General features: G+C 39.4%; 1 protein-coding gene across 1 annotated transcript in view; it reads left to right on the top strand.

Moving 5' to 3' along the window:
- The first annotated feature begins 755 nt into the window (after nucleotides 1–755).
- The window catches only part of Clrn1 (clarin 1), a 43,192-nt gene continuing 25,532 nt past the window's right edge, over nucleotides 756–18,415 (top strand). Inside the window, exon 1 of the mRNA XM_003476285.4 lies at nucleotides 756–1,683. Within this exon, the coding sequence (XP_003476333.1) occupies nucleotides 1,431–1,683 (253 nt within the window). The 5' untranslated portion in view covers nucleotides 756–1,430. The remainder of the gene's footprint in view (nucleotides 1,684–18,415) is intronic.

Genomic DNA, 18,415 nt, shown 5'->3' with positions numbered 1-18,415 from the left:
ATATGCAATGTACTAACCATTGTTACTCTTCTATTATCTGGTTTTGAAATTTTGCTTTATCTTTTTTCTTTTTAAAATAAAATTTAAAAAATAAAATGAGAACATAATTATCATCTTGTGCATCACTTTATATAATTATAAGGATTAGATAAGATAATTCAAGTAAAACCCCTAGCAAGCAATCAGACATACTAAATACTAAAAATTAGCTTTGTAGGTCAGAGCTCAGTACAATAACATGCCGTTCAGGAGATGTTCAGTGAATAATCCCATGTACTTGGCACACACACACACACACACACACACACACACACACACACAGAGCAATCCTGTATCTATTTGTAGGGACAGGAATCTCATGGGACATGCAGAATAAAGAAGTTGTCACTGAATTCTGAGCTTCAGTTTTCAGGTCTTCACAATTTAAACAAACCCATTTTGTTACACAATCTTAATCACGACTTTGTCTTTTGTCTCCCTCAAAGCTAATCTTCCTTGTTCTTCTGTGGTGAATTTTTTTATGACTGCAATCCCTTTCCATTAGAATGCCCTTCCTTGTCTTTGCCTTGCTGCTTGATTCTGGTATTTGTTAGACCCAGAGCCACATTTCCTTTCTGTCATACTGAAGCAGTCAAATGCTTTAAAGGAAAGCATTTAGAAATCCATGTTTTCACCTGCATCTCCATAGTTTCAAATTCTGCCAAGCCAAGAAGAATTTGAATCATTTTCTCTATTGATACATCACTTCTGAGCCACAGGTCTAAGAGATGGAGGTAGGAGCACAAGCCCCTGTGCTTCACCGGGGTGATTCATTTCCATGCAAGACTCAGTGCAGTGCAATATTTTTATCCTGCTACAACTGAAAAATTTCAAACTCAGTTAATTACTATTTCACAACTTCTTTCTACTTCTGCCAAATCTCCTCTTTTTCTCCCACCAGAAACAAAAGCAAACTAAAAACACATCAAGAGATAAACTTCTAAAGCTGCTGAAAATTTACCGTAAGAGTCAAGCCTGCTTCTGAAAGTTTCAACTCACCCAATCAGACAACAGGCTGACAGAAAGGAGGCATTTATCAAGTTACACGGAGGACTCCATCTGTTATCCTAGACCTTTGTTACCAAGTGACTCAAGAGGACATACTCTAAGGTAGTTTGAAAGAGTTTCATTTTACAGATTCTTAGTTCAAAGATTTCAATTCAGAAAGAAGAAACAGCACGAGAGGAAAGAATCCAAGTATGAGTGATGGAGAAAACTTCATAGGCTGACATTCGACCCGGCAAGAGCGACCGTCCATGGTGAAGTTGCCTTTTCAGCCGGCACCCATCCCTTTGGTTTCTATAATAAACGCAGGCACAGAGGCAGCCTCTTCTCCATGCACACAAAAGTCTTTCTTCTGAACTGCACCCTCACCACAGCTGTTTCCCATCATGTCCAACCAACAGAAGAAAATCATTTTTTGCATGGCTGGGGTGTTAAGCTTTGTGTGCGCTCTAGGGGTTGTGACAGCTCTGGGGACACCCCTGTGGATTAAAGCCACCATCCTTTGCAAAACAGGAGCTCTGCTTGTCAATGCCTCAGGACAGGAGCTGGACAAGTTCATGGGCGAGATGCAGTATGGGCTTTTCCACGGAGAGGGCGTAAGGCAGTGTGGGTTGGGAGCCAGGCCCTTTCGGTTCTCATGTAAGTAACAATTGTGTTTGAATTATTGAATACTTTAGGAATGCTCACCCAACTGTTGTAAGGAATTATGTTAAGGGTCTACTTCTCTGTTGCAGGACTTTTAAGCTGGTGTGAACGATTTGAAATGCCTAAGACTCAGAGTAATTTCTTCTTTCTAGTTTTTGTTTTGTTTTTATTTTATCAATGTTTCATTCTTACTATTTTTATTATGATAACATGTAGTTCACTGGTTGTTATGCAATTGAACACTTTGAAAACATAAGCAATTAATCTTAAATATCAAAAAACAAACCTTGAAGATCTGTTCTTTATGAATATAGCGAAAATAAAGTGCTAAGTATTTTTTTAAAAAAAGAATGTTAAGTATCACTATTCATGTAGGAAATCATGGAGTCTTTTTTTTTCTTTTGAAAAAGGGAACTTGGAAAGTAGAAAAGCTGCAAGAAATGATCTTTATGCCTTTTGTTCTTTAATAAAGGACCGCTGTCACAGGGTCCTTAGATAATCCTGTTTTTCTTCCTTTCCCATCACCTGTGTGTTCTGTCCCACACCCCCTTTATTCCTGCCAGGACCTTTGGTGCTGATAACCTGCTTTCATTTTTAACCTATTTAAAATAACTTGACCATAGAAATTTTAAATGATCTGGCATAACTGAGAAAGAATTAAATGCCTACTTAGTATAGAAAATCTGCGACTGATTTATCTTCAAATCATGTAGAGACTATGAGACAGATTTTCCTGTTGTGATTTTTGTGAAATGGAAACGTTATCCACAGTATTTATAACCTGTTTATCTTAAGAAGGGAATTTTAAAAAAATTACCATGTGAATAGGCAACTCATTAAATGAAAATTAATAAGAAGTCATTTGTTATATCTCTCACAACACACATTCAGAAGTTATTATTATTTCAGAAGGGCTGGTTCGGAACAATCTTATGAAGACACAGTCAGTAAATTACTGCATAAATCACTCTTTGGGAAAGGAGGTTACCAATTGAGGCATTTAAAATGAATTATTATTTTGCCTGAATTTCTTTTCTCCTCTTGTATAGGTAGAAAGTGAAATTAATTGAATTTATTATTAACATATGCAGCATCTAATTAAATTGCAATGCTGGTCTATTTATATTTCTGCAACATTTCTTATATCTTCTTAGTAGTCACAGGGCACCAATCTTCAACTCACAGAGGTTACAAATATGAATTTTCATAGGGCTCTAGAAAAATCCCCAAGAATTATCTTCAGCTTTTCAAGAAATTATCATCCAGGAGATTTGATTAAGTGGCTACAACTCTTTTCACTGAATGCTTTTAGTTCATTAAGCTGTTGGGGCTGCTAGGACTGCTCAGCTTACCTTAGAGGGACAAGGGGAGCGAAGCAGAATGTTACACAATTGGCAAGGTTAGTGAAAAATAAAAAAAGGAAAAATAAAGATGGGTGAAATGATTTAACCATGAGTCACAGCAATGACAGCGTGAATAGCTGCGCGCAGATGAATTTAAACAAAAGCATGCATGTACAGTTCAGGAGGCCTGGGCATTTACTACAGAGAAATGGAGGTAAACTCAACTTGGGCCGTAGGACATGTTTCAGAACAGTAACAAGATGTTTCTGAACACTTAGCAAACACAGCACTTTGTGTGGTTTGTTTTATTTGGTCTTCATGGAACCACATTCTTTCCTCTTGTAGGTCACTGAATAATTTTTGTGTTTATTTCCTCCTATGCTGGATCCACCTAAGAAAAATTGTTCTAATCAAGTGTCCCTCTGCTTGTGTTCTGTGAGGGCAGCAGAGCTGGCGGGGCTAAACAACATCCTCACACCCCACCCCCCAGAATTGCATCAGTCTTCATAATACCCCAAACATCTCCCCAACCCAGTGAAGAACACTTTACTCACCTGTTTGTTTTGTGATAACAACCATCTCTATGTACCACAGACAATACATACTATGCATTATCTATGTTACATGGATATATACGTGTTAAAATTTCACTCATTTTGGTGAGGCCAGAGAAGTATACTAATAATATGATTTTTTTTCTGCCTAAGCATAGAAGTAACTCTTTTAATTAATCATAAAATGTTGGGAAAACTTGAGGGAAAAAAATGTCCAAGGGACTCCCCAAAGAGCATAATGCTCATTTAAATAAACATTCTTGTTAATGTTAAAACCTCCTCATGCCTTCGGGATATATGGTGCTCTTAAAGCTTCCAGTCCCCTTGCAATATGTGTGGTTCGTTTTTCTTACTCCAAATACCACGATACTGTCATAAGGTTTCATCAGTGTATCCCTGAAGTAGGAGTCCTCTGATATTCTTCCTGATAGAAAAGTATAAACCCTTCTACTATAAAAGAATAGAAGGCCTAACTGCTCTCAGTTTTAGCTTTGACAAAACTGTTTGAGCGCCTCCAGAGAACTCAGGAAGATGATTCTTTTCTCTTTCTCCCAGAGACCAACTTATGTTTAGAACACAACTCACTTTCCAGAACTTTCTCCTTTTTCATTGTTCCTCTAAAAAAGTCACTAAGCAAACATTTGGATTTGCAGAAACTTTCCAGTGTGGAATGGAATGGAAAAGGAAATGTCAAGATACTCATCACTGCCAGGCACAATGGCATAGTGGCCAACAGAAATACAAAGCAGACCATAAGTGCAAAGCACATATGTATTTTAATATATGTTAGTAAGCCCCATTAAAAAGAAAAAGCAAAAAGCAGGGTAAATTAACAATATATTTTCTTTAACAAAGACATTCAGAACACTATCATTTTTAACATGTAATCAATATAAAACTTATTGAGACAGTTCCATTTTTTTGCTTTCTTTAGTGCTTTGAAATTGTGTTTTATGTTTACAGTATGCCTAATGCAGAGTGGCCACATTTCAAGTGTTCATGTTAATGGCTATTGGATTAGACAGTACAGATTTAGAGGGAGATTCACTCTGAGTCAATTAGCCATTGATGGTTTCCATGTTCTAAATGACATTTCAGTGGCTCTGCTGTACACATCTATGTATGTTATTTTTATGTGCAGTGTTTACGTCACTTTTAATACCTAGATACGTGGCACAACATGAGAATGAGGATTGCACCAGAATAGTTCGGCGATGTGGTCATGTTTTTCCCCACTGACCACTCTATCTCTGTTAATTATAACAAGAATCTGCCCTGCTAGCATGCAGAGTTATGCTGGGAAAATTTCTGCCTCATTTACTCTGGAGGATTCTTGTGCAGTTATGGGTCAGTGGTTCATTTTCTAGAGGTCACTAACATTCGTACCTAGCACACAATTTCATTCATTATAATGAGGAAGGTTTCCCTTTCAAGACAACACAACTGGTGGACTTAATTTTCCCTGATATGTCATTTGTAAAATTTTAATGATGATGTTTAAACTCTAGATGTAACCAATAAGACAAAAACTGCTAGTTCAGGGTATGTGGGTGGGTTTCTGTTTTAGTGGTTTGACACATTTCAGAACATCATCAAAATATGATACCAAGAATCATATGGCATCAATCATTCCTAGATATACTGATCTAGTCATTGCCAAGACAGTTCCATGAGCTGGGAAAACATATGGAATTCTTTTTTTCTAATGTGAAAAATAAAATTTAACCAGTCATGTGTCACAGCTTGTAACTTTAGTCATACTTTGTAAAGCATTTTAGTTTGGATCTTATCATAGAAAATTTGTAAAAAGCTTAAAAGAGATTTAGCTTACTTCATATTTTAGAAAAGCAGAGCTTCTTTACCAAATGAGGCGTATGACCTAGATTGCAGAGAAGATGCCGAAACTACTTCTGTGAGCAAGAAGGGGCTTCTTGAACATCTTTTGGAAGAGAGTAATGCAGTGGGACCCAAGGTCTCTCTGCCTATCACTGAGATTGGCATTCTCCATCTCCATGGTCTCTTTCAACTCTGTCTCTTGTCTTCTGCTCATCTCAGGTTCCCTAGAAAACTCAGCTGTCACCATCCTATACAACCTGCATTTCTGCTATTGCCTGGCCCATGGCAGAGCAGCAAAGGTCTTTGATGCAACTACCATGCCTAAAAGTAGGGCCTGTGTGAAAGCAGGCATGGTGGGAGAGAAGGCTGCAGGGAGCCTGTGGGATTGATCTTGGAAGTCTACCTGATAGTAGAAAACAGCAGGAAGCCACTTTTAGCTAATCAGCATAGGCCTTCTACCTTTTCACTTAGGGACACTACTGTGAGTCTCTTCATCTGTTTAAAAAAAAGTCTAGCATACAGAGACTTTATTCCTCCTTACAACAAATGTAATTAATAGAATGAAGGATAGTAACATGTGAGAAGCAATAACCTTCAGTTTGGCTCAGCCAGGTATTATTTTGTACACTCTAGATTTTCATGTCCTCTCCATTACCTCAAAATACCTGGAAGTGTTTGAGAATGTGTATTTCTTCTCTGCAAGAATATTCTAATCCTCAAGAAGACAAGGGATGAGTATTACTGGTCCTGGTACTCCCTCAAACTGGGGCCTAAAACAGTCAGGGCACAAAGAGGTTCTAACAAGTGTTTAGTAAGATGACACTGATGAGATGAAGCAACCTGGATTGCAGGTGAACTGGCCACTTATTAGGGATCGGACCTTGAGCAAATCTCATCACTTGAATGATTTTTAAGTCTTGCATCCATAAAAGTGAACTGAAAGTAGGTGATTTCTTAACATCTCTTTCAGTTCAAATGCTCTGTGATCTATAAAATATGTGGCTGGCTATTCTTGACAAGGTCCTCCTAGCTTTAAAATTATATGATCCTTTTAGTCTCTGTCACTCAAAGTCTCCCTCCACTGACAGATTTTAGCCACCATTATTAGACGCAGTGAGTTATGAGTGCTTTTACTCTGGTCCTCAAAGCTCACGATTCTTAATGTATTCTGAAACATCTGCTATTTATCAGGACCCAGACAAATTTCATTATCAAAGAGAATATTATTTTCTTCCCTGTCACAGTCTTTTACTTTTTGTATGGAAAACCGCAGTGAATGAGGAGTTAATGAGGAATGGGCTACTTTGGAATTCTGGGAGATAAATTAGTGGATTCCCTCCATAACAGTGTTAGTCACTTTTCTGTCTTTGGGACAAAATAGCCAACATTTACAAATTAAAGGAGGAGAGGTGTACTTTGGCTCACAGTTTGTAAAGGTTTCAGTCTATAATCTGCTGGCTCCAAGGCAGGACAGGGCAACACAGAGGAATAGCTGCTCATGCCACAACATCCAGGAAACAGAGACAAAAGAGGAATCAGGGAGCCAGATAAACTTTTCCCAGGCCAAGGGCCACATTTGGTCTGACCAGGCCCCACCTCCTAGTAACAAGCCTACTGTAAAACTCAAATAATCCTGTCACCATTTGAAAGCCCCATGAGGCCTTATGGGGACATTCCACTGTAAATACCCAAACAACTGAAATGGTGTTAAGAAAACCAAAAAAGAAAGGGTCAGAAGAAAGGTAAGCTGACCTCATACTCTTCCCGTTTCCCTAAAGTCTTCACTCATCCTTACTAAAGAAAAAATCCACTTCCTCAAGTCTAATTTCTTAAGCTGATGGATGTAAGAAGTCAGAAATGATCAGTGTGTCTAACACTCCTAGAATATTCTTTACCCAAGAGAGGAACTTCACAGAAATTATCCACTGAGCAGTGGGAAATGTGAGGGGAAAGCTTTTGAAAAAAGAAACTTCTGGCTGTCTCTTTTCAGTCCAGAGAAAGGATTTTTTATCTCTCCCTATTCCTAATAACTACCCCTCAATGATTGCATCAAAACAAAACAAAACAAAGTCTTGCAGAATCAGGCTTGTTCAAGAATCACCACTTTTGGATATGCATGTTCACACACACACACACACACACACATGAACACAACACACACACCTTTCTTCCCGTTAAATTATACCACACCCTAAGCTAATAAGTAAAATAATTTGATCATTGCCCTTAACACCTGGAAACTAACAAAATTTTGAAATTTAAACAAATTTTAATTGATACATAAAATGCAATTTTATGGGGTACCATGTGATGCTTTGATATATATATATATATATATATATAGTATAATGTTTAAATCAGGATATATATATATATATATATACATATCTCCTCAAACATTTATCATTTCTTCATGATGAAAACTTTCAGAATCCTTTCTTTCAGCTTTTTAAGATATGCAGTTCATTACTTAGATCTATAGTCATCCTGCTAAGCAAAGGCTACCAGAACTTCTTCCTCCCATGTAACTGTAACTGACCAAATTTTCCCCTTTCCTATCTCTCCTCCGTTCTCTCCAGCTCCTAGTGACCATGATTCTACTCACAACTTTCATGAGGTCAGTTGTTTAAAATTCCACCTGAATGAGATCATGAGGTATCTGTTTTTCGTGCCTGGCTTATTTCACTTAACATAATGATGGTTCTGAAAGCTTTGAAACTCAGCCTCATAGTATGACTTCACCTATTAGGTTATGGCTGCAAATCTGTTCTCACACTTTCCACCTTCTCTTCTAATTTCTAAGGTAATTCATTTATTCCAAGGATTTTCAGACACTTTACAAGGAAAAAAATTACTTATTTCAACTGTCCATTTACTGAGTACCTCATAAATGTCAATCATTTTACATATATTCTTCTAATCCCTGCATGACCAGTGTTGTGACTAGTAACTCCTGGACAAACTTGAAAACTGGAAATGGTTACAATACTGGAAAGAGATTACAGTATGTTCTCAAAGTTACAGAGCCTATAGGTAGGAGACCTAAATTCAAATTTAAGGGCATATAAAAGATTATACTCTTTCCCTTGCCAAATCTTGCCTACTTAGCATATGCAAAAAAGGCTTCCAAAAGATGAAGACAATGTAAATTAGCCTTCGATTTCTCCGTGTGTGTGTGTGTGTGTGTGTGTGTGTGTGTGTGTGGTGTGGCACTAGGTTCTACACACACTGCTTTAGGTGTACATACACTCCACCACTGAGCATCATCATCAACCCTTGTCATCTGTTTTAAAAATGACACTTCACAACAATTGGTTCTTATGTGTCCATGTAGTTTGAATCATTCATTATTTCTTTATTTCAGATTTCAATGTCATGCTATATAAACCCTAGTCTTTGATCTTTGGAAGGCAAAATGGTCAAGTCACATTGTTGAATGATTTAGGTTGCTCATATCACATGCTTTGTTCTAACCTCTAGGTTATATAATTGATACCGCCTTGTTTTATCGTGTGTTTAGCTGACTGAAGATCACTATCTTAGTCACTTTTCTCATTGCTGAGACAAAATACCCATCACCCAAAGTTAAAGAGAAGATGTATTTAGTTCACAGTTTATAGAGATTTTAGTCCTTAATCGACTGGCTCCAAGGCAGGTTGGCATGACAGACAGCATCACAAAAGAGAAACAGTTCATGGCGGGCAGAAGGTAGCAAACAAAAACGATGACCACAGCTCTTTCTACCCCTTATAGCTTATCCAGGCTACGTAGGGTAGGTAGCACTCACACCCTAAATCCTGGTTCCGTTGATCCTAACATTGCCCCATGAATTAAATCCAACATCACACACTCTAGATCCAGCCACCTCTGAAAAAGTCCCACCTATGACTACAGGAGGAGGCTTTTGGGGGACATGTAAACATAAGCCGTAACAATTACTACCAACTAAAGACTTTATGGTACAATCATCCGTCAGTTACTTTGACAACAGCAATGATTTCACCACAGCAATTAACAAAATGGCAGGCTTTCCTGTGGTGACATAAACAATTTCAAAGCTGAGCCAGGGACCAAAAGAAAAACAGGTGTGAACACTTTATTCATTTTAAGAACTGGTGTCTTATCAATGGAATAGAATCAGAGCATGAATTAAAGTCTTCTTTTTAAAAAGTTAAGAAACAAAAGTGTTTTTGTCTCTGAAATATATTAGAGGTTTTATAAAGCTACAGGCATATTGTTAAACAAAATTCATGCACATTAAAGAATGACAAACTTGCCTCCCATCTAGTCATGCATTTAGATACTGAGATGGGGTATTACAGGTATAGTAGGACTGGCCAATAGCAAATTTTGCAGCTGATAGACTAATTTACCCAGAGTTCATATTTTGATTCCTCTCATCATGTCATAACTGTGGCGAAACCATTCTCAGGAGTTATTACCCCAACATAATCATACCCCTGTGGATCAGGAGCAGTTAAATGGCTCCTGTTATCAGAGACACATATGTGCCACAGCAGCTGCCATCCCCAAGCCACCGGTGGTGATTAAGACTCACTAATGGTTGCATCTGAGTGGGCCTGAGTCAGGTGGATACACTTCAGCTGAGAGAAATTCAGGTGAGAATGCTGAGAAAATTGTATTTTAAATGGTTCTATCATATCATCGGGTCCCTTCCTTTTAAATGCTGGGGTCATGGATTTCATTTTGCCTAGCCACATAGCCATCAGAAGCCTGGCTCAATACCTGAGTGTGAGATTATGGGCGATATTAAAGGAGATGAATGCAGCAAGCTCATGTCAGGGAATGTCTTATACTGGATTTTCGTAATGACTGGCTGCAGATGGGCTGAGGGGGAAGTCAGATCAAGAGCATTTCTGTGAAAGAAAGGACTCTTCTCTCATTCTATTTTAAAAAAATTAATAGCTGAGCAGCAAGAGGCCACATACTTATTTTTTAAAAAAAACACACACACACACATTCTTTCGTATGGAGAAAGATAAGTTGAGAAGAAAACAGGAACTCTAAAACTACCTTTGTGCCTTTAATCTGGGAAGGAGTCACTGCACCATTGTTGATCTCACTAGCAGAGGCTGCCTGAGTTCTGAGGGCTTCACAGATGGCATCATCTGAACTGCACATCTGGACAGATGAAAGCAAGAAGAATTGATGAGACCAAAACTATTAGATCAGTGGCCCATGACCTTGGCTGTGATTTAGAATCACCTGGGGAGCTTTTAAGACTACTAATGCCAGGCTCCATCCCAGACCAATTGAATCTGGATCTTCAGGGGTGAGGCCAGAGCACTGAAATGTTTAGAAGCTCCCCAGCTGTTTCAAGCACACAGCCAAGGCTGAGAATGGCCAAGGTGGTTGACTGTGGCCAAGACAGGTGGAAGCAGGGGAAGCCAAGAGATAGAGGCCCTCACTGTTAGGGGTGAGGGAGGCCACCAGAAGGCAGGCAGACATGAGAAACAGAATTTAGGACTGCTTTTCCACACGTGGAGATTGACTGGCCAAACTCAAGCCAAGATCTTGGTTTCCATCCCTTTAGCTACATAATTCTGTGAAGGACCCTATACTTTATCTACACCCACTTGGCCTCAGAGAAAATGAACAAGCAACAGCATACTTAGCTCTCAAACCCACAGATTGCTGTTTGCAAATCTGTTCGTCAGGTACAGAAACCTGTTCAATGACTGGCTGAGTGAGGGGACTCACCTCTGTCCTTGGCAGGTCAGCCTCCTGCCGCCAGGCCTCTGTGTCCTTTGGGGAGCATCTAAGCCGTATTCTGTCTCAATGACAAACATTTTGTCAGACATGAAGCTAATGTCTTTTCCTCCATCTGCCTGACTCCCATGAATGGGCGGGCTCTTCTCCTTCCAAAAAGATTACCAAGGGTCCCTTCTAGAGGTACGGTATCAGTCACAATATCATTCACTTGGACAGTGAATGTCCAAGAAATTGCACGAGAGAGATAGAAATGAGAGTGGGAACAATATATCAGACAGTGAGGAAAGCATGTGACAGGTATCAAATAAGTAATTAACTAAAATCTAAAGTTCCAGGATTATTTATAGCAACAGTACCACCTGATGGGGGGGAGTCAAAAAATCTTAGCTACAAGTCTGAACGTTGCCTGAATTCCACGCAAAGACTCCTGGGAGGTGGGGCTTTCTGACCCCAAAGTACATATGTTCTCTGACCACCTACAGGCCAAACAGCTCTTATCCAACCCCAGTGACTGAGTCTCAAACCTGAAGATGCATTGAGATCCACATTTTTCTCACCTCTTGGAAGTACAGCCCTCCTGCTGTTCTCATCAGGTTAAAAAATGTTTAGGCAATTACTTCAAATTTACATAAATGATCTCATTGGCATTTCTCTGCGATATTTATTTTTTTAATTTTTACTTTTAATTGACCTATAATAATTACATATATTCATGGGCTACAATGTGATGTTTTAATACATGTATATTTTATGATGATCAAATCAAAGTAGTTAGTGTATCTAGCACCTCATACAGGTTTCTTGTCTTTGTGATAAGATGTGCAAAATTCTTTCTTTTAAATAACTACTTTTTTGGTTTTTTGAGACAGAATCTCACTATGCAGCTCAGGTTAGCCTTGAGCTCACTTTGTAGACCAAGCTGATTGTGAACTAGCAGTGATCCTACTGCCTCCAGCCTCCTGAGTGCTATCTTCTACATAAATTTTAAGAATATAATACATTATAGTCACCTACTGTACAACAGAGTATAAGAATGTATTCCTCCGATCTGACTGTACCTTTGTACCTGTTGACCAGTGTTGCCTACTACCCCAGGCTCTGATAAGCATTATTCTACTCTCTGCTTCAGTGATATCAGCTATTTTACTATTCACATTTACAGATAAGAGATCTCAGATGTACAGAGAGCCATATGCATCATAAATAGCAAAACCAGATTAAACCCAAGCTTTCCTAACTACAAAAGCTATGTTCTGTCCAACCTGTGGTGTTACCTCTCAGCTAATGCGTGGCTGTTTGTTTTCCCTTCCACCAACAATTCTACCCTTCCTGCTTTGATGAAAATTCAATCATCTGTTATTCTATTTAATGCTATTAAGTATAGATTAAAATTCACGTTAGCAGTCCCTGTTTTAAGAATTTTAGGTTAAAAGACATGACTATTCAGCTGGAAACAGTAATAGAATAAAGGATCAAAGTTTCAGGGTAAAACTCAACAAAAGGATCCAGTGGATAGAAATGAAATAAGTTTTAAGACAACTGAAATGAAAGCCATACAGTTAGGTATATCAAAGGAGGCATGAATTAATGACAAGAAGTAAAGGAACATATTTAGTAGTTAGAACACAACATTCTTATTATCCTCCAATGATCTGTTTTGAAAGTAGCACAGTTTTACATGGAAGACACAAATTATCTGCAAATTAATCCAAATTAAAGAGAGTACACATGCCCCCTACATTTCTCCCCACATGATTACTGAGTGACTGTTATGTGCCTTTGTGTTCTGCTACATGCAAATGTGTACAAACGATAAGAATTTTAAAAGATGCTTGTTCAACAATTGCAAATCTAGCAGAAGTGTTCTCAAGTAACCAATCACATGAGAGAACTGTTAAAAACAAATAAGCCCAAATGTTATAGATTTAAACAAAAAATGTGTTTCTTGTTCATCATACATACATTTTTTTCAGAGATACATTGTAGGTTAAAGCAGGACACAGCTACCATCTGGAATGCTGATTGTTATAACAGAAAGAAAAAGTTACAAAGGTCATTTCACAGACAATTAAGATTCTCTGACCTGGAACTCATACACGCTACTTCCACTTATATTTTATTAGCCAGGGCAGGTTTCACAGACACACCTAACCTCTGTGGGGCCAAGATGTATAATTCTACTGTGAATTCAGAATGAAGAAGAACCAAAGCCCCGATGGTTGAATAGCACTTATTATTTTCTCAATTATTGTATTTTTTTTTTCAGAAAGTTGCAAGAAAGAGAGTTATACTCTGTGAGGGCAAGGCACAGGGAAATCACAAAAAAAGCTCAGATAATCAGCTAGCTGTGCTAGTGAGATTCTCATCTCTGCAACAAAACACTGGGACAAAGATTTATCCAACACTGGGAGAAAGATTTATTTGTGCTTATAGATTCAGCAGTTTCAGTCCATGATCCACTGGCTCCATTGCCTTAAACTCTGCGGCAAGACAGAAAGATCATGATAGAAAGGCATGGTAGAGAAAAACTGCTCACCCCTTGGCAGCCAAAACGCAGAGTGAGAAAGCCCAACGGGAAGGGGTCAGTGACCAGATATAGTTATCAAGATCACACCCATGACACACCCCCATCAAAGTCTCCATCGTCTTCCAATATAAATCCTTCAAACTATGAATCCATCAGTGGATTAATCCATGACAAAGTTAGTCTCTTCATGATCCAATCACTTTCTGTATTCCCAGCCTCTAAATGTATAAGAATTTGGAAGAGGGTACACATTTTATATCTCAATGATAACACTAGTGGTAGCTAGATTACACTGAAAAAGCTTTCCAAGTAAAGGTGTAAAGAGTGGACGGAGGCCAGAGCATGAAGTACGTGTGAGAATGAGGAGGAGGAGGACAGTCCTGGAACCGGAACGTAGCCTTAGCAGACAGCAAAGCAGTGGCCAGGAGGTGAGAACTCTAGTTCTACCAAGGCAGTTGTTTACATTTTGGAGATGGTGTGAAACCATTTAAGGAAGTTAAAGTGTGTGGTAGGAGAGAAGATGAATGTGAAGAAGTGCAAATGGCGGGTGGCAGGGTGGTCTGAGAGGCCGGTGGAATCTGGCGTTCCAAACCAAAGCACTGACAGAGGAATAGAAAGGATGGGAGCTCTTCCCAAAATCCTCAAATGTGAAAACCAACAGAACTTGGAGACAGAGCACAAACCCCAGATGTCTGCTGGAAGCATACTTATTAAAATTCACTGAGATTATAAATACATATGGAAGGATTTTAAAGGTAAGAAAATGGAATTTGTTTTGATCATGCTGAAAATGTGTTTCCACCTGTGGAGCATGAACAAGAGATGCCCAGCAGTTATGTGAGGTGTGATAAAAAAATATCATGAATGTTTAATTTTTTTAAAAAAAATTGTTACAGTAAAAGACACATTGCCATTAATCCTCATTGAAATACTCTCCTTAACTTTGAACACATTTATTCTGTTATTCTGGCCACTTTCTGAAGTAGTTGTGGAAGTCCTTATTATGTTTTACAATGCAGTGTCTGGTTCAGTGTTCTTCATCCAAATGAAGGAAATGTTTACCTTTCATGGTCATTTTGAATTTGAAAAACAGCCATATTCAGTGTAAAAGGCAGATGAGGACACACTATAATGTTTTTAACAAACCTTTCTTTTCATTGGTTGGTATTCAGCATAGAGTTTATTGTATTTTTTCCCCACAGCTTGTAAAACATGATAGAGGACTTTTAGAACTGCTTTACAAAGAATCAAGAATGACAGAATAAATGTGTTGGAAGTGAAAGGCAGTATTTTGAGGAGGATTAATGGCAGTGTGTCTGTTACTGTAACACAGTTTTGTCCTCCCATGTACAAAGTTGGACGTTAAGAGAAAAGCCTGGGTTAGACCTGCATCAGGGGCAGGGTTTGGAGCCATAACTGCAGGTAAGTTTTCCAAAGGATGGCAGTTGAATGAGAAGATAAACAAGACGTGTCCTAGAAAACATTAATATATCTGTGGAGGTAGGGGCCTTGCAAAGGAGATGGAGGGAGAGTCCACGAGATGGAAGGGGGAGAAAAGGAGAAGAGAGCCTCACCACGGAAATAATAATTATAGGCTTACACACCTCAGAGATGTCAAATGAGCATCAGTGAAAATAGTACTTAGAATGTTACCAACAGAAAGACACAAGGAACCTTTCTGAAGCAGCTCTGGTGGTGTGATGAGGAGAGAAAGTCCTTGCAGGAGCTGAGGAAGTGATGGCAGGTGAGGATGTTGCGGGGTTAGGGAGTGGGTATAAAGGAAAAGACTGAAGTCAGGAAATGGAGGAAATCTAAAGCCAGGCCAGGCCAGGCTAAGCGTTCTCTCTCTCTCTCTCTCCCTCTCTCTCTCTCTCTGTGTGTGTGTGTGTGTGTGTGTGTGTGTGCACGTGTGTGTGTGTGCACGTGTGTGTGCGTTCACAAAGGGAAGGTCTTCTTTACTGAGAAGATCCAGCCAAAGGGAAGGGAAGGCTAAAGACAGATAGGAGAGGTAGTTACCTAACGGATTAGCGAGATCCCTGCAAAGGTGAAAAAACATGGATCCGAGAACAGAGGAAATTTGCCATCCTTTGAACAGGATAATAAAGCATTTCTTTCACTAAAAGGAAAGGGGAAGCTGGAAGTGATGGCGTATGCTTGCAATCCCAGCACTCAGGAGACAGAGGCAGAAAGATCGCTTCAAGTTTGAGGCCAGCCTGGGCTACATAGTGAGTTCAGGGCCAGCCTGAACTACACAGTGAGGGCCTGTCTCAAAAATCCTAAAAGAAAAAAAATAAAAATAAAAATAAAAATATAGCAGAGGTTGGGCATGTACCACAGAGAAGGTGTGGGTGGTCATGGGTGCTGAAATGTTGAGAGATTCTCCTGGTGACCTCCGTATTTTCTGTGAAATGGGAGACTTCAGCTCACAAGATCCTAACAAGCCCTTTGTAAGCCAAGCACAACTGGAGAAATGGAGGAGACAGGAGTTGAGGAGTAGGGGATTACAACATCTGACAGGGACGAACAGGGAAAGACGGGTGAGGCAGGGGCACAGGTCAGAGATTGAAGGGGTCACCATGTGGGCAGGAGCGGGGCAGAGCCCAGAGTGTGCAGGAGGACAGGTTTCCAGCACAGGTTAGCCCTGTGCTGGTGTTTCACGGTGCCTTAGCTCTGTTTCATGAGGGTCTGCCTGAGTATGAAAGGTGAACCAGCTTCCTCTGCACTCCATGGCATGCAGCATGGGTTCCTTTTTGACCCCCTGGCCCCTGTGACTTAGGTGCTTTCCATTCTGCTGTTAGGAAAGTGAGCCCAGGGACTGGTTTCTTGCTGCTCTCTGTTCTTTGTCAGGATCTCTTCCCAGACTTCAGGGAGAGCAAATGCAGCTTTGAACTAGGGTAGAAAAGGCCGAGTCTGATATGTATGTTATGAAACACGGTTCATGTTCTTTACGTTATCTTGTAGCTGCAAAGCTTACATTATCTTGTAGCCATATCTAACAGTCTTCTAGGAAGCACTTTGACCCAAGTAATCCCCTCCCTGAGAATGAAATCATCCAGTCGGGTTATTCCCATGCTTCTCCCACCTCCTTGATAAGAAAGAAAAGGGAATGTGCTTGAAGATGTTCCTGAACCATAAGCCTAATCCTGAAGAAGTGGAAGGCAACTTAACTCATGTTATTACCTAAGTGATAGTCACGAACATAACAGGTATGATGTAGAAAATGCTTATATTCTAAAAAGAAAGAGCAGAATATGATCCTCAAAACTGCATGATGATTATAGGAATTCAGGAGATAAATATGAAGATAAACAATGACTTTAAGGAGCAAAAATAAAGGAAATTCTTGCTTTTTATGTTTATAGGACTATTTAATTATAATTATAATTTTGCTGTTGCAATGTTCATAAAAAATATAAATAAATAAAAAGCACCCCACATAGACAGTTGGATCTTTGGACAAAATTACAAACAAACAAAAACTACCTTCCTTTGATCCTCCTGCTCCACTAAAAAGAACTTTATCACATTCAAGTTTAAGATGAGCTCTTTTTTCCAAATCCTAAACTTTAAACCTATTAAATAGCAGTGAATTCCCATGTAATATGTTGACAGTCCCCAAAGTATGCTGGATTAAAATTTTCCATTTAATAAAGGGATTTGAAATTCTATTCCAGTTGCCAACTCAAGTCTTTCAACATATAAAAACAAAATGAAAGAAAATGAAAAAAAAAAAAAAAAACCATACTGTGCCCTTTCAGCCCCTCTGGCTACTACCCTGTCTTCTTTCCATTGACCTGAGTTCTCCCCAAACTTCTTTCTGTCTGCCTCACCACTGTCTCTCAGAACATGTTGACCTTGGTGTCTTTCTAATGGTCCAATTCTTGTTTTCAACCAGAAACTCCCATCCCTACTGACACTGCCAGCCTCTCTGCTTCTCTGGCATGGGGCCACAACAGGACTACCTGCTACTCTTCTCTTAGCCTTTCCTCCCCACCAACCTAGTGTTAATTCTCTTCAGTCTGATCCACTGGCTTCCACCAAGAAATCCTAGACCTGCTAAGCATAGCCAACTCTATCCCTGGGTCCTACTCCAAGCAGGACACATATTCATTCATCACTTGTATATCCAAGAGCTGCATTGTGCCTATTCAGTGGAAGCCATAAGCACCTCCTAAAGGAATGAAAACTGGTTCTTGGAGGAAAACTCCTTACTCTTTAAAAAGCATACATATGTACAAACAGAAAACAATATGTAATTACATCTGTGGTTAAGATTAAAACTCCATGGGAAGGTGGGTTAGTCAGCTTTCTGTTCTATGTTAAAACACCTGAGAAAATCGGCTTAAAAGAACTAAGATTTGTTTTGGTGCATAATTTCAGAAATTTCAGTCTAGGATTCCTTTGATCCCATGGCTTTGAGTCTGGGATAAGGCAGAATATCATGGTGGGGAGCATGTGGTGGGGCAGACCTGCCCACTTCCTGGTGGCAGGAAAGCAACGAGAAATCAGAGGAAGGGAAAAGTCCCAATATTACCATCAGTGGCACACTTCCAGGAACCCCAATTCCTTCTACTAGGCCTTGCCTCCCAAAGATTACGCCACTATCCAATAGCACCACAGGCTAGCAGCCAAGACTTCAGCACATGGCCTTCGGGAAATATCCAAGATCCAACTCATAACAGAGGCTAGTTAGGAAAAGTGTCTAAAAAGATTCCTGGAGGTTCCCGTGCTCT

This window comes from Cavia porcellus, unplaced genomic scaffold, assembly GCF_034190915.1.
Source record: "Cavia porcellus strain 051 isolate PalLab524CR breed Dunkin Hartley unplaced genomic scaffold, mCavPor4.1 scaffold_5, whole genome shotgun sequence".
Lineage (NCBI taxonomy): Eukaryota > Metazoa > Chordata > Mammalia > Rodentia > Caviidae > Cavia > Cavia porcellus.
Note: the sequence above shows the minus strand (reverse complement) of the source record. Positions and strands in the feature narration are given on the sequence as shown.